The sequence below is a fragment of the Sebastes umbrosus genome, chromosome 21 (assembly GCF_015220745.1).
Source record: "Sebastes umbrosus isolate fSebUmb1 chromosome 21, fSebUmb1.pri, whole genome shotgun sequence".
NCBI classification, from domain to species: domain Eukaryota; kingdom Metazoa; phylum Chordata; class Actinopteri; order Perciformes; family Sebastidae; genus Sebastes; species Sebastes umbrosus.
Window position 1 is genome coordinate 20,877,561 of NC_051289.1, and position 16,312 is coordinate 20,893,872.

A 16,312-nucleotide genomic window follows, 5' to 3' on the forward strand; every position below is an offset into this window, starting at 1 on the left:
AATTCTTTTGGCTCTGATAATCGTTTAGTGAAACTCTGATATCGTACTTGTATGTATTTCAGCTGTTAAAGTTGCAATAATCACTATTTTTTTATAATAACGAAAGATCACACTGTTATGTGTAAGGTGTCGCTTGTAGTGACAATCCAACAGATAACCATCACCCGACTCTGCAGTTCCCCTTGGCTAAATTGAGCATTTTAGCTTCTTTCAGCTCATTGTTTTGGTTCTCCGGCCCGCAACTTTACTTTGTTTTTGGTTCAATCTCACTGCTCTTATAGTGGTGTTTTAGGCAGCACTCGTTTACAGCAAAAAAAATGCTCTAAAAACTCACAGTATGATACCTGTAGATACCAGACAAAGTTAGCGACTAGCTAGCAAACATGCAGAGAGTGCTGCAGGGATGAAGTTAGCAACGCCCTGGTTCCTTCAACAAAACGCTAATGGGATTTTTCCATTGGATTTTGGATTATTGCAGAAAATAAGCTCTGTGGCAAAATGTTTATGATACTTGCACGATTTGTTCTGCAAGATAATCTTAACGAATGAACAAAACTTTTAGGATTTTTGAATGCAATCGGCAGAAGTAAAAAGCTAACGTTAGGCTATAAACAAACTACACCACGGTCGCATGACTTCACGTCACCGCTACTGAGCTAAAGGCGGACTAGTGTTTGGCGTGATGACTAACATTTAGTTAGTTTAGCCACTTTTTTAAGACAAGTAAAAGCTTCAAAATTCACGAGTGGGGTGTCTACTGGCGTATTTTATGTCGTAGTAGCCTACAAAACATTAAAATCTCTTCAGCTTGTGTTAACCACAGACTTATTTCAGGCATCTGACTAAAAACCCATTCAAAAACACCTATTGACTTCCAGACGAGGAAACTGGAAGTGCTAAAATGCTAACTAATTTCCATGTTTTAGGACTCTATTTAGCAGCTAAAGAGCCAGATATTTCCCTCAGGAGTTGGTGGAGACCAAAAGCAGAGCTAAAAAGAGAATGAATATTAGACTTACATTCACCTGGTGAATAGAAACATGACTCAAAATGAATGTTATTCAGTGTCTGCTGGATGTGTACATAGGCAGCTGTATGCTAACAAGTTTCACCGTATCAACTTAATAGGGGATAATATGTCAATGTTGTGTTGGCAACATGTTTCTGCTGACCCCAATTGGCCAAAAAACGTGTTATTGACGGATTCACTTGGGCACATTGACCCACATGGTGAAACGCATGACAAAGGGTTGGATTCATTATATATTAGGAAGATCAACAAAGACATCCTTCACATTATCAGTGTGGATGTGCTATCCTTTTAAATTCCAAAGACACAGCAAACAAACAAAAAAAGACCTAAACTGACAGACAAACACCTTCTCCTTCTCTGTACAAATTGGTTGCTAGAGATATCTTGGTGTCCACTGGGAATGCCTCTGTAGAGCGCTGCTTTCCTTTTCTCTTTTCTTTCAATAGTGAAGACGAGCCTTTGCGCTTCCCTGACAGCGCTGTGAGCTTGGCATGTTTTTAGCCTTCAGAGTTGAGTGCTAGAAGTTCAAAAACCCCACCTAGGAGTCATAAAAAAGTGCATCTCACAGCATCTGTTTAGTGATGCCGTATAAAAGAACAGAGGCATGTGTTGACACAGAGGCTAATAGAGTAATATTTAGCCTTTGAAGTGGGTAACGGTGGCTGATTACAAGCCCACTCACTACTTGGGTGTGTGCATGCTGTCTGATGCCCAGCAGTTATATGGCACAGCTACCTCACACTCCTTTCCTGTTCTCCCTCATGCTCTTCCTCTCCTGTTTTGTCGCTGTCTGTCAGTTCTGCCGCCCTCCAACCCTTCAGCCTTTGTGTTTGCTCTCCCCGAGGCATCCCTCTTTCATTTTGCATCCCTTTGTCTCCATCTGTCTCCCTGCATCCCATCTCCGTCAGCTTCTGCCCCCTCCTGCTCCATTTGTCTTTCACTTGAAAAACCTCAATTTATTTTATTCGCCGTTGTTTTATTCTCCGTCTGAAATGTGTGTGTGTTTATCTTTCCTGTCGCAGTGGTCCTACGGATTCTACCTCACTCACAACCAGGGCCAGAGCGGCTTTGAATTCTTCTTCAAGACCAAAGAGCTGAAAAAGAAGTGGCTGGAGCAGTTTGGCATGGCCATGTGAGTGTGTTTTTTTTTTTTTTTTTGTGTGTGTTCATGCGTCACAGCGCGATAAGTGTGTGGGTCTCTTTGTCACAGCATCAAAAAGCACACGTCGCCCGTCCTGTTGTTCAAGTTAGGCTACTCGATGATTTATGAGGCACGCGACACTGTGACAGAAAGATGAGCAGATTAGAAGTTGCACACTTAACTTTTAAAAGCAGAAAAAGACTGAAAATGCACAAAAACGATATTTGGATTCCAGTATTTTATTAGCACTTTATACTCAGAGAACAAAAGCAGTTACGTTTAATTGCAGGTGTATGCAGTTAAACTGCATCAACCAGTCCGAGTCCTGAACTGGATCCAAATTCGCCTAAAGTGACTGTCAAACTGGTGCCAAGAGTGACAAATGGAGCTGTAGTATTTCACTTTTAGAGCCAAGAAAGGGGATCTTTCACAGTGTTGACACATACAGGCCAAACAAGTTGTATTGGGTGTACAGTAACATTGCAGTAGATAGCTAGATATTAATTTTACTACAGTAACTAAAAAGCACAATTCATACAACATTGGACAAAAGTGTGGTTGTAATGAGTGTAAAAAACAGAAGAGTGAAGATCTTATAGCACAGGAAGGTGTGTGAAGATGTGACTTGTTAGCTGAATTGTTGTATGAAGCTGCTGGTTGATCTACATTAGGGGGTCAGGAGTCAGACAGGATGCAATTCACTCATTTCAAACCATGAAATAAAGCTGCAATTCAATGAGATTAGAAACGCTGCGTTCATCACGACCGAGACGTGTGCAGGAATTTGTCTTGTGCTTACAAATTGTACAACAGGTGCAGTATAGCAGACAGTTGAGGACAGCTGTATTATCTCCTCTGGGGCTCTGGAGAAGCTTTGTAAAGTCTAAACCTAATGATGTCATAGTGATGTTGTCACGGTTACACCAGTTTGGTCCCAGTGACTGCAATATTTTAACAGTGGGCAACATCCGGGTCTGAAAAGTGAAGCCAATGCCGAAGTGCGTTAAACTTGCATTCTTTCCAACAGCCAGCAGGGGCGACTCCTCTGGTTGAAAAAATATGTCTGATTGTATAGAAGTCTATGAGAAAATGAGCCTACTTCTCACTTGATTTATTACCTCAGTAAACATTGTAAACATGAGTTTATGGTCTAAATTGCTAGTTTCAAGTCCTCTTCAATACAACATGACATTTGTTTAGTAAATTATGGTCCCATTTAGAGTCAAGTAGACCATAAAGCAGGGGATGCTTTAGGACGGGGCTACCTTGTGATTGACAGGTCGTTACCACGGCGTTGTCCGGTCTGGGAGTTGTCCGTGTTTTCGTCTTAGAGCTTTAACTCTTTCACAGTCTGTTTTCAGTTCATGAAAGTTAATTATAGCCTTTTTGGTCGCCTGAAAAATGTCTTATTCAGCATTCGTTTGTACTTAGCTCCGCCAAAATGCCGAACTCGAGGCTTCAAAATGGCAGTCCACAAACCAATGGGTGAGGTCACGGTGACTACGTCCACTTCTTATATACAGTCTGTATATAAAAATGTGAACGTTTGCCAGACACAAGTTGCATTATGGGAATTGTAGGATCAAGTATTTTATTCTAAAAGTCAGGATATCTCGGCCTCTGCTGCTTCGATTTTGACTATTCTTTTTAAAATGTATCTCTTTCATGAGAAGAACCATATCCTATCCATCGTGTGTGACGCGGATGACAATGAATAGACATAGATTTCCAAAAACAGACTATATCAGCGAACAAAAGCCTGCGTCTCATTTAGCCTAAAGCTGAATACCTGCTATTGGATCCCAGGATGAACCGCCAGTGACAGAAGTGACAATTATTCAAGAGCAGTGGGGCTTTCAAGCAGGTTGCAATTAAATACAAAAATAAAAGCTGAGAAAAAAAGAGAATGATGAAAAGAAATGAAAAATCTGTGAAAGAACATTTTCAGGCTACAAAGCAAAGCAACAGGCCTTAACAGGAAGTGAAGAAGAGGATTAGGAGGATGAGGCGTGGTGTGATTTGAGACTGAGAAAACAGGGGGCTCTGGTTGATTAACTTTTGGGGCTGAATTAACGAGCTGCGAGAATAGAAAGGCGTTGCCAGACAATCACACGCTCCCACAGCGCTGCTTAATAGCTGATCTGTGAATAGTTGTTTTCTCGTGTGCCGCCTTTTATGTCCCACTGTTTGCTGCTTGACTAAGACTCAGCAGACATGAGGGGGCAGGTAGACACACACTGCTCCACGGACAGAAAGCAGAGGAATCAAAACTGTTGCTCGGAGCGAGCACTCCATCCTTGAAAGTCAGAAGAAGACGAAGTCCTTAAAATTCAAGCGGCTACCTCTCAGCAGACTGTACAAAAGCGGCGTCGGACATCTTTAAAAGCTTCAGAGAAATAGCGGAGCTGGAAGAGGCCAGACATCCTCTCAAAGTCAAGTCGGAAGAAAAAGGAAGCTCAGGGGGTTTTATGAGTTTTTGTCGTAATGCCATAGCAACATATTCAATATCTTTCAGTGTGATTATTTTTATAGTAAAAATGCTTTCTTGTCAGCGGTATGCAATTTATAGTTAACAACAATCTTCCCTGCAAAGCGGATATATTGGTTGACCCCGGCAGAGAGGAGAGGACGCCGCTGAAGGTCTCTTTTTCTTCTTTAACACTTTCTTCCATCTCGCTCGCATTTTCTCAGCGAGCGTGTTGTAGCACTATGGTTTGACTAATTATTTGAAAAGCAGCACCTGTGCATATTAAGCGAAACGCTTACGCAACAATGTCATCATGTCTGGCTATCGTAACACCGGCAAAACAAAGGAAAGACCTCTTCAATTTGAAATAAACAGGCCTTTATGCTGCAGGCAAACTTGGGCAAATCCTGTCTCTTTCCGTTCTCACACACACACACACATACATTCATCCATGTCCCAAGGGGCCAAGCATACGTCTGTGTGTTCACTTCAAGCAGACCTTGCCTGTCTATTTGCAATTCTCTCCTTCCCACTTCAAAGAAGCGTATCAGTGAAATGTTACTGTTGCCTTGGAAGAGTCTGTTGGCTGCAATTATAAGTGAACCTTTTTTTATTTTTTTTTGCTTTGAAATTCACGCTTTCATCAAAGAGCGAAGCGGTTTGAAAAGTGTAATAAGACTAATTTTCATTCATTCATTTGGGCTCATCTGTAACTTGTAGTACAACCTACAGTAGCAGTAGTGTTTATTATGCAGTTTGGTCCGGCTGCTTGTTCTGAAATTGAGTCCTAACCGTCAAAGTTATAATGATAAGTTAACGCAAATTTGTTTTAATTTCTTTAACGCGTTAACGCAACTTGTGATTTTTAAGTAGTAGCGGGCTCAGCCTTGAAGCTGGAGTGAAGATACTGGTACCACATGAAACTATATGAAAATCTAAGGAATCCATCGGTACCAACCATGTCATACCAGCTTATCAAGAAGGAGGTTAAATAACGCTCCAAAGTTACGCAAAATTTTGGCAAGGGAAAAAATGGCACAGCCATTTTCAAAGGGGTCCCTTGACCTCTGACCTCAAGATATGTGAATGTAAATGAGTTCTATGGGTACCCACGGGTCTCGCTTTTACAGACATGCCCACTTTATGATGATTACATGCAGTTTGGGGCAAGTCATAGTCAAGTCAGCACACTGACACACTGACAGCTGTTGTTGCCTGTTGGGTTGCAGTTTGCCATGTTATGATTTCCAGGAGACCGCTGTTTGTGTCCCGTGTGTTACATTTTATTTGTGTTTTGTGTTCACACCATTCAGTCACATTTTAACTTAACAAACGTAGTAGTTTTTAAGCCCAACTATGTTGTTTTTCCCTAAACCTAAATGTCACAAACTGGCTCAGGAAATCAGGAGTCCACGCAAGGTTATATGTAAAACCAAACATCATTTATTAAACTAAGGTTAACTCAAATAAACAATAGAGTGTGTAGAGCAGTAATGTCAGCAAAATTAAAGAAGTGCATGAATGTGTGGCTGTGGAGGTGCAGAACCAAAAGAAGGTGCTGCAAGGTGGATGTGGCTGTAGGTGAGACAGTGAGCACATGGAGCAGCTTTTATAGCCTGGAAGGTCCAGGTGAGCCCAATCAAGCTGACGGGGCTCCCTCCTGCTGAGGTTGGCCAAGACAGGGGGAGGGGCGTCACACTAACTAAGTGGTTTTGTTGCCTAATCCGAAGCAAGTGTTTTTGTTTAATTCACAACATAAAAACCTGCAATAGGTAGAATGTTTTTGGCATCATTGGGCCAAATCAATAACCGTTCAGCATATCGTAATTCAAGTGTTCTGAGAGAAAAGTAGACTCTGTTTTCAGGCTTTAAAAAATCTAGCCCGTTACGGGAGACTTTGGGTAATCACAGGTCATTTCAGAGAGAGAACGTTCCTATTGGCTGTGCTCCGGCTGGTGGGTGGTGCTTGGTATTTCCTCAACTGATCTCAACATGGCTGCCGGGTCATTAACTTTTCTCATTTTAAAGCTAAACAGTACACTACAAGATGTTTCTGAAAACATTTGAGGCGAGAAATAGGCATTACAGTAACAGAATATTGATTCATATTTGACCGTTTGATCGGAGTTCGCGAGTGATTGACAGCTGCTCAGAGACGGCAAGGCTCCAGCTGATTGGTTGTTTTCCTCCGGTCTTTGAAATCTTGCAGATGCCATTAGGGGCACCGGAGGACACAGAGGCAGATGATTTTTTTCAGATTACCTGTCTCATGCACTACTGTCAGGATATAGTGACCGTTTTATAAAAATATATATTTTTTAATCATATTTGCTCCATTTGTGCCCACTGCAGCTCAGAGTGTAACCTGAACTCTAGATATGGAGACATCATGTAATGATTTTCTTTATTTCATACCACAAGTTATATTATTATCATCATGTAGTGAGGCAGGTACCTGAGCAGAGAGACTATATTGAAAAACTCAGCGGTGCATTCAAGGACGCTCCAACTCTTGCGAATTTAGCTGACGCTGCATTTTGAATGCAAGAAACTAGTAGATTAGCATAATTCTTTTGAAGCTCTTTGTTTACCGTTTTGTCCTCTGGATTTGATTTTCTGACATCTTAGTTGGAGAATGCGATTCTTTTTGGCAGCTCGCTTTCAAAAAATGGATGTCAGACTGCAATGGAAATAAATTATCCTTTAACTTTATTGTGTTATCCTCGATATTTTCAATGTATACAGTATGTATTTGTCTCTGATCTGTTATAGTTTGTCAAATGAATCAACCTAAAGGTACTTTACTGTAATAAACTACTTATCAATTTCCTGCCTGTTGATTTTTTGTTTGCTTTATTCACCTCACCAAACATGGTGATCTACAGTAGTATGAGCCATGTGACATATAGATCACTCTAGATACTAAATACACCAAACAACATTATCTTTTCTTTTTACATACTTTTTTTTCAAGCTGTCATGTTTACTCTTAATGGATACTTACATATTTATGAGAAATATAAATGACCATGAATGCAAAACATATAGATCTTTTCTGGACATCGTAACCCATCGATATCTAATGTTTGCTGTGTCTTGTTTAGATCCAACATTCGCCCTGAGAACGCCACTAACAACTTCCACGAGTTCAACATGCACACCTTTGAAAGGATCACCTCCTGCAACTCCTGCCACATGCTGCTGAGGTAAGAGGCTGGTTATTATTCACGCACACGCATATGCACACAGTGGAAGCAGCACAAAACCCTCTTCAAGGCCATCGTCAGGCATAAAGACTGAGGACGAGACGCAGACCCTTTTTCCTTCAAACAACTGTCAGGACTCCTTTGAAAGACCTCCGCTCCTCCTGTTCCTCTCCAGTGTACCCTAACAATCTATTCGTCACTTTTCCTTTTACTCCGTCTCTTCCTCTGCACATGTGCCTCAGTTACACAAAGTTTCTTTTGAATTTTGCTGAATGGTATCGGCACCCAGAGGACCGCAGCCTCACGGCCTCTCTCACAGCGGGAACGACTGAGTGGTTTCACCTACCGAGGAGGACGGTATAGAAAAAAAAGAAAAATGTCTGTCACACTTCAGCACTTCTTCAAGGCGATGGACGGGGAAAGGGGACAAGATTATTGCACTGTGAATACACAGAGCCGGGCGCAGCAACGTTTTCTCAGGATAAGATGTGAGGAAAACAAGAATAACGCAGGGAGGGTCGGGAGAAGCATCTGAAGTGTGTCATTGTTTTCTTGATTATTTCTTGAGTTTTTTCTTTTCTTCTTTACATAACGATCGGGCCTTTGGACTGTTTCATTAGGACTATTGTGCTGGAGCTCTTTGTTTGCAGTGCTTGTAGAAGAATCAACTTGAAGAGACACAATAGAAATGTAACCTCTTATCTAACAGGCACCAAATAGCACATGACTGGATGACTCATGAGTCTAAGGAGTCAAGTGTTATTCTGTGATTTTAAGATGCGTATGGCATTATTTTATAAAATCTACAGCACAAATCTGAGATTTACCGGTTCTCAGAAGACTTCTAATGTTTTATGATAATATATAAGAACACAGGCCTTGCTGATGTATTGTGTCGTTAATTCAAAAAAGAGGAATGTGTCCTGTAGAAGTTTTCTTTTAAGGTTTAATTTGAAATGCAAATAACCTAAAAAAAAAAAGAAAAAAAGACTTCCTTTCATGTGATTTCATAAGAATTGTGAAGGTTTTCATAAGCGCGGCGTCCTAATGGTTTGAATTCACTGCTCCGACTTCTTCCCCCAATGCAACGCACACCCCGCGGTTCTGAACCGCGCAGAAATAATCTAATAGTGTACCTGCACGTGAACTCCATGCTAGTTTTCTCAAAGAGTTTAAACAGACAATTAGCTGGAGAGCAGAGCAAAGCAGACTTTCATGTCATTTTAATTAGGGCCTCTGAGATGGCGAATGAAAACAGAAGTACACACTGTTGCTGCTTCAAGCTCAGCGTGTGTGCGCACACACATCATTTACACCAAGAATATCTTCTTTTCAATATTTATTAGATGTGAACTGATGCAGTTTCTTTTGGTCTTGAATATTTTAAAGTGAAAATTAACTTCTGTATACCGTCTACCTTCCACACCTGTTGTGGCTTTGGTAGAAAGTGTTGGCTAGAAACACAGTAAGCATTACAGTAACGTTGCTATTCTTTGCATTGATATACTGTTACAACTGTTTGTATACTATCAAACAATCCATGTGATGCCTTTCTCTGTTCGTTTTTATCTGCAGGGGCATCTTTAACCAGGGCTACCTGTGCTCCAAGTGTGGTTTAGGCGCCCATAAAGAATGCCTGAGCCGCTTTGGCAGCTGCGGAAAAACAGGTAACACACTAACTACTGCTTTACACACTCACGCAAATAAAAACCAAAGTCTTTATTGCACAACCTCATCTCAGTCACATCTATAATTCTGCAGTCAGCAATTTGTCACTGAACAAAATGATTCCAAGGGACGCATTAAATTTAATTGTGTGAAAACAACTGCACGTTTACACTGTAGCAGTGACAGGTGACACACATAAAACCTGATGTTTGAGTGTCTCGTGTGACTAATTATGGGTAAGTTTGTTTGCGCGGTGACCTAAAAAAGCTGCACAGTGACATTCTGGAAGGGAAGTAGAATAGTGGGAGTCATTTGCTCTAAATAAATAAGAACTTTCATAAGTGCCCTTATTTCTACCAGCCAAGGTCATCCAAGTGTTCGATCAGAATTGCAGATATTCGTTCAAAAGCCCCCCAACCCCCCCCCCAGCCCCCCCCCACCCCCATCCCCGGTTCCCTGGGTGGTTTTGACACTTCAGAGCACCTTAAAGGCAATGTCACTGTGTATCATTGCACCGATCCCCAAAAGCTTAATAGTAGTTTTACTGAGGAGTTTTATGAAACTCCTGACTTTTTTATTATGCCCCTGTTGTGTATCTGTCACTCAGCTCCCTGTGCAGGAGCACTGACAGCTCTGAAAGTAATGGTGGGAAAACTTCAGACATGCGGAATGAAAAGAAGGCCTTCAGAAACCAGCTTAGCATGTCCTGTGTGTGTGTGTGTGTGTGTGTGTGTGAGAGAGAGAGAGAAAGAGAGAGAGAGAGAGAGAGAGAGAGAGTGTGAAGAGGTGAAAATTCGCACTTTTTGTTTGTGGAACTTCTTTTAGGTCTTGAAAGTGCATGCTTGTGTTCTCACGGTGCCGAAACTCTGCACACAATGTTTTTTTTAAAACCACGCAGGTTTTTGCTGTTACAACCCCGTAACGCTGCGTGTCAACAAATGCCGTGTGTTTGTCTGTATTCCCCGTGGCAAGCTGCCAGCTCCTGTTGGACCCGGCTTCTGTCACGGTGCCAGCAGGTCGCAGAGGCAATAACGCCACTGCTGCCAGGCCCACCTGGGCACAGAGTGTACCTGAGTAGATTTGGGCGACACCGGCGGCGGGAGAGCACGGTGAAGACTGGGATGTCGGTTTGAATTCCCCCTCTCATTACTCCACACCGTGTCCCCACCCCTCTGCTGGTGCAGGGAAATGTGTAGTAAGATACTAAAGAAAAAGTTTTTTAAGAAGTCTCCTAAAAGTAGAAGTACAAAAAAACTCCTCATAGTGATGGGAGGCATTTTAATTTGTTGGTTGCACCATTTTCTTGCTGCCACAACATGAAACTTTTTTCCGCTCTAATGCTCCGAAAGCCACCGCACAACGTCTGCACAAGCAGCGCTGCACAATCACAGCATCACAGTGTGTGTGTGTGTGTGTGTGTGTGTGTGTCAGAGATAAGCCATTGTTTACCTGAATGTGTCTCTGTTATCAGCTGCCTCGCCAGGTGTTTGCGCAACAGGTCAAAGTTCACGTGAGGAACAACAGGCCCTGCTGACAGAAGTGTGTGTGTGTGTGTGTGTGTGTGTGTGTGTGTGTGTGTGTGTGTGTGTGTGTGTGTGTACTTTAGGTACAGTGCATATATGTGTGGCTTTCTGCCTGCTATAGTGTCTGTGTGTGTGAGTGTGTATGAAGGCATGTGTGTGTTTATGTAATTGCTCTGTTTGTACAGGTAGAGGAGCACGAGTGTGTGTGTGTGTGTAAAGGTGTGTGTTGGTGTGTGTCTAGGGGGTGTAACCCGTCCCTCAGGGAGCCAATGAAAGAAACTGGTGGAGCAAAAACCTCAGGTCTGCCCCCCCCTTCAACCCTCAACCCTCCTCCTCCCTCTCCACCCCCCGCCTCGTTACCTCCTCTATCCCGGCTGTCAGGTAGTGGCAGCGCAGCAAAACAAAGCGAACCGCGGTCAGACACGAAGCGTCCGCCTTCTCCACTAATGAGGGAGTGTTGCCTTGTGCCGATGAGTGTGTGCAAGTGTTTGCGTGCACCTGCTAACCCGTCATTCACTATGCCTGTTCTCAAACTTCTTTCAGATCCCGGCTCCGTCGGAACTCAGGTGAGCTGCTGCCGCTGCTGCTGCTGTGTGCCGTGCCGTGCGTGTGTGTGTGTGTGTGTCCGTGTTGATGTGTGTACTGTCTGCCGTTCGCCTCCTCTCCAAAAGCTTTGCTGCACTTTGAAGACTGCTCCCTCCTGCAGCTATTTGCCAAGGAGACTCCAATTGACTTCACTTGCTGAAGCCTTTCCTGACGCCAGAAATGTTTTTTTTTTTGTGCAGATTTTTAAACCTGAGTTGCCTCTGCTGTTTCTGAAACTGCTGTGTGCTTCACAGCTACAATGCTCAAAAAGTATCCACAAGTAGGAAATTAGACAATTATGCAAATAACTGTAGCTAAAACTGCATTATGCAGGTAAGATTTTTAGGCAAAAACGATCCCATGTCGTCAGCATAACACAAAATTTGGGTGAAATTATCAAGCGTTCCTATATCGCTCTGATTTTATTTCTGCCGTCAGGTTCTGTATCGTAATGAGAAGTATTCTTTGAGCAGAAAACACAAATTCAAAATGCAAGATCCAAACTTTTTTGAAACAGCAGAAACTTTTGGACCAACTGCTCTGATGCAACGCACACAAAATTATGCATGAACACATTGTGTTGTATTGTTGTTGTTGTTGTTGTTGTTGTTGTACAATGTCCCATGGGCTTCATGCAGTTTTGCCACCTTCGCCAAAATTTTAAAAACAAAATCTGTCAGAAACACAAATCAATCAAAAATATATCTGCAAAAAATATGTCTATTTGCTCATAAAAATCACATGAGTGTAACCGCTCTCTGCAACTTTGAAATATTCCTGCTGCGGCAGGACACACAGAAGTCTGCCTGTGGCATCAGTGCATGTGATATGGGTTTTAATATGTTATGTAGTGTGCCAGGCCCGCTGCATGTGGCCTGTACAGGGGGAGGCAGCAGGCTGGGTTGGAATATTAATTGTATGTGTGCAGCAGTGGGGGTGGTGTACTGGAAGCATTAGTCTGAACATATTTACCTCACAGGCTGTATAGCTAATAATTGACTAAGGGAGTAAAAGTTGCACGATGACTTGAGATGTTTAAGGTATTCAGTTTCACCGAGGCAGTGATTTTGTGCGTGTTCGTGATGGAGAAACCGATGGATGAACTTGTGAAGAAAAACATTTGTGTGTTCATGAATACTCTGCCTGTGCCTGTTTCAGTGTGTAACTCCCTCTCTCTCGCTGTGTGTTTTTTTCAGGGCAAAGATCGAGATGCAGGTGAGAAATTCAAAGCACACCAGCACACCAGACAGACATCCTCCCACCTCGCACACAGACTTCTCTTCCTCCACTGTAGTTTCTCTTTTTGCAAACTTGCTCAATGTTTATGTGCATAAAGAGAGAGACAGCTGCTTCTAAAACAAACAAGCAGATTTTGTATCGTAATCCAGTAATCCACTATTGATATGCACTAAGGCTGTATGTCAGCATGCTGCAAGTATCAGCAATGTCAGCTTTGAAAACGCTGATTTTTTTCCCTGCAAAAAAATGACGAGGAAAGTCTTTTTTTTTCTCTCGATGATTTTCACTTAACCCAACTATCTAATTGGCTTCATGTTATAATTATGATGGGCTTAAACATACTTTAAGCTATTACACCTTTTTAGGGCTGCAACTAACACTTATTTTCATTATTGATTAATCTGATGGATATCTTTCAATCAATTCATTTTTTAAAATATACATTTTAGAAAATAGTGAAAAAGCCTCTCACATGTACAAAGAGCCACAGGTGGCCTTTTTGCATTGCTTATTTTGTCTGAACTAGGGCTGAAAATAACGATTGTTTTCATCGTTGATCAATATGTTGAGTATATTTTCTAGAAATTGATTCGTGGTTTGGTCTATAAAATGCCAGAAAATAGTGAAAAATGTTTCCCAAAGCCAAAGATGACGTACTTAAATGTCTTGTTTTGTCAACAACTCAAAGATATTCAGTTTACTGTCATAGAGGAGGAAAGAAACCAGAAAATATTCACATTTAAGAAGCTGGAATCAGAGAATTTTGACCTGTTTTTCTTAAAAAAAAAATTACTAAAACGATTAATCCATTATCAAAACAGTTGGTGATTAATTCAGTAGTTGGCAATTGATTTGTTTCAGCTCTGGACCTTTTACATGTTGCAGTAGGATTAACATCAAGTCTTTCTGTTGTTATTGTGGTACCGCAGGTGCAGTTTTATCTGTAGTCCTTTTTTTTCTTTTGGTTTCAACCCACTGCACATACAATATCAAGCAAGATCAAATGGAAAAATGCTACACACTTCCCTCTATCGGGTTGTTTGTCTGGCTTGGCAACAGGTTTGCATGAATTGCCACTGGCATGGTGTCATAATTAAACAATTTTTTTCCTTGTACCAGAGATAACCTGATAGCTATGAACTGATATTATCATTGCAGCTGAGACTCAATCTATGACTATGACAGGCTCATGTAAACAGTATAAGTGGAATGAAACATAACGAATGTTACTAGGTGTATGAAGTAAATGCAGTAAATACTGTATAGCTATTGTATTTCTGCCTCTCTCTCCTTCTGCGGCTTTCTGTCTCTCAATCTTTCTCCAGTAGAATATGAATAACATGCAGCATCCTTTGTGTGTGTGTGTATATGTGTGTGTGCTTACACCACACCGAGGGCCTTTAATCTCTCATAAACCTGGCTTCAACACTCATTTTTCCACCCCTCCATCCATTATGCTGCAGAAAATCATTTCTGACTGAAGACGCATTAAAATCAATAGGCATTTGATTGCCCCGGCCCTCGGCGTTTTCATAATATTTCGACGCTGCTCTCTTTGTCTGTTTTCAAAGGTGCGCTAACACTTGGCTTGTCCTTGTGCGAATAGGAATGCAATTCATGCCCCCAAGACTCAATTCTCCACGGCCCTGTGTCTTTAGAAGTCCTATTCAGGCAGGCTAGCACATGTCAGGCTGCCAGCCTCGGCGCTACAGCGCTTGAACAGACCCTGAAAGAGGAGTAAAGCCAGATATAGACGCATGAGCTTTCAATACAATGTTGTTGACGTCTCTATTATTCGCCTTAAGCTTTTACCCTTTTTGTTTCGTCATGCTCTCACTTGAATTTTCTTCTTCTAGCATTGTATTCCTGCACACAACACTATCGTCACACAATGCAGAGAACGATATGTACTTTTCATTCACCCACATGAGATATGAGCTCGGGATTTGTTTGGCATGGGTGGGTGCTTCATAACAGACGTTGTTATAATTCAATTTCAATGATTTCTGGGTGAATGATGGGATCAGAGTTGGCCGTTGTGCACAATCAAATAGTGCTGACTGAGGTCATTTCAACAAACAAATTCAGCCTGATTAAAATGCACTTCTTTAAAGTGCCAGTGTAAACCCTTACTACTATGTAATATATTACCTGTGAAGTAGTATGCTTCAATTAGTGTTTGGTAAGTTATGCATACTTGAATGTAGACAAGAAAAAGCTGGAAAATGGTGACAATACCATTACCAAGCATAGTAAAAATCAAGAGAATGATTTTCCTTTATTTCTTTATTGTAAATGTGATTAGGAGTAGTTCTTATTAAATCTCAATAATGGAAAAAAAATGTTGACTTTGATTGAATTTTCCTCGTAAATTCCCCCCGGGAGGCCAGAATACACGGTGCAGCAGTAAACGGCGTCACTCCTGCTTATCTTTTATCTACGAGCCTGATAAGCAGCCACGCACCAGAGTGCATATCTGTAATATGATAATGGGTCCAAATGATTTGCAAGGGCAGTACACTGGTGACAAGGGGTGTGTTTGAGTGAGTATGTGTGTGTACACATGTCTACTCCCCTCTCATTACCACCTATAATGGGGCCATGAATAGTTTAGTGGAGCAAAGAAGACGCACTTTTAGAATGGCAAACATGCCCTTTTAGACCTGAGGTCATTCAGTATAGTACATGCATGCTTATACACACACGTAGACGGTCTCATATGCAGCCATGCATTCATCATGCATTCATCATCCAATAACATCATCCAATTAACCCTGTGTAGAAAATAAGGATCAAAATTGTAAATTCATAAAAGGAAAACGTTTTTTGTTTTTGTTTTTTGGTACAGTGAATATTGACGAGACAGATTTGTTTGAAGCCCAGAACAGTCTGCAGGAACTGACCATGTCCCTCTTGCAGGTCTGCCCAAGATGCTGGTAATCAGGAACTACTTTGGCACGCCGTGCCCCACTTCTGGCCCGGCGCTCAGCATCCAGACGGGTGACATCATCGAATTAATCTGCGCCGACCTTCACAGCCCATGGTGGCAGGTCAGAGGTCACACCCTTAATCACTATATTTTACAACAGTAAAAAAATGGACCTACTGTATTTAAATCTCTCATTTCCTACACTGTCAGACCATCTAACCCTCGCACTGACCTCATACTGACGTTTTATTATGAGTCAGATCTGGTCCACTTTTTATCAAATGGATTTTGTGCTAATGTCCTGTGTATCAACTTCCCCATCAGTTAAAGATATGTTCATGTAGACATCAGACTGTAAGTTGGACATTTTAAACCTGTAGTCAAAACAGCATTCCAGTATTTCTGGCTAAAGATAGCACAGGTAGTTCGGTCTGTTCTTGCAAACAAGCTGCATGTGAAAAACACATCTTAGAAATGTGTTTACACCCTCAGATCAACAGAGCACTTCTTATAAGGAAGTA

At 41.7% G+C, this 16,312-nt stretch overlaps 1 protein-coding gene across 5 annotated transcripts in view; it reads left to right on the top strand.

Moving 5' to 3' along the window:
* The window catches only part of LOC119480426 (guanine nucleotide exchange factor VAV3), a 113,823-nt gene that overhangs the window by 74,063 nt on the left and 23,448 nt on the right, over window positions 1-16,312 (top strand). For all 5 annotated transcript variants that reach the window (XM_037756616.1, XM_037756619.1, XM_037756617.1 and 2 more), the window contains 6 exons: window positions 2,056-2,165; window positions 7,746-7,847; window positions 9,423-9,514; window positions 11,582-11,604; window positions 12,820-12,838; window positions 15,782-15,912. In XM_037756616.1, the coding sequence (XP_037612544.1) occupies window positions 2,056-2,165; window positions 7,746-7,847; window positions 9,423-9,514; window positions 11,582-11,604; window positions 12,820-12,838; window positions 15,782-15,912 (477 nt within the window). The remainder of the gene's footprint in view (window positions 1-2,055; window positions 2,166-7,745; window positions 7,848-9,422; window positions 9,515-11,581; window positions 11,605-12,819; window positions 12,839-15,781; window positions 15,913-16,312) is intronic.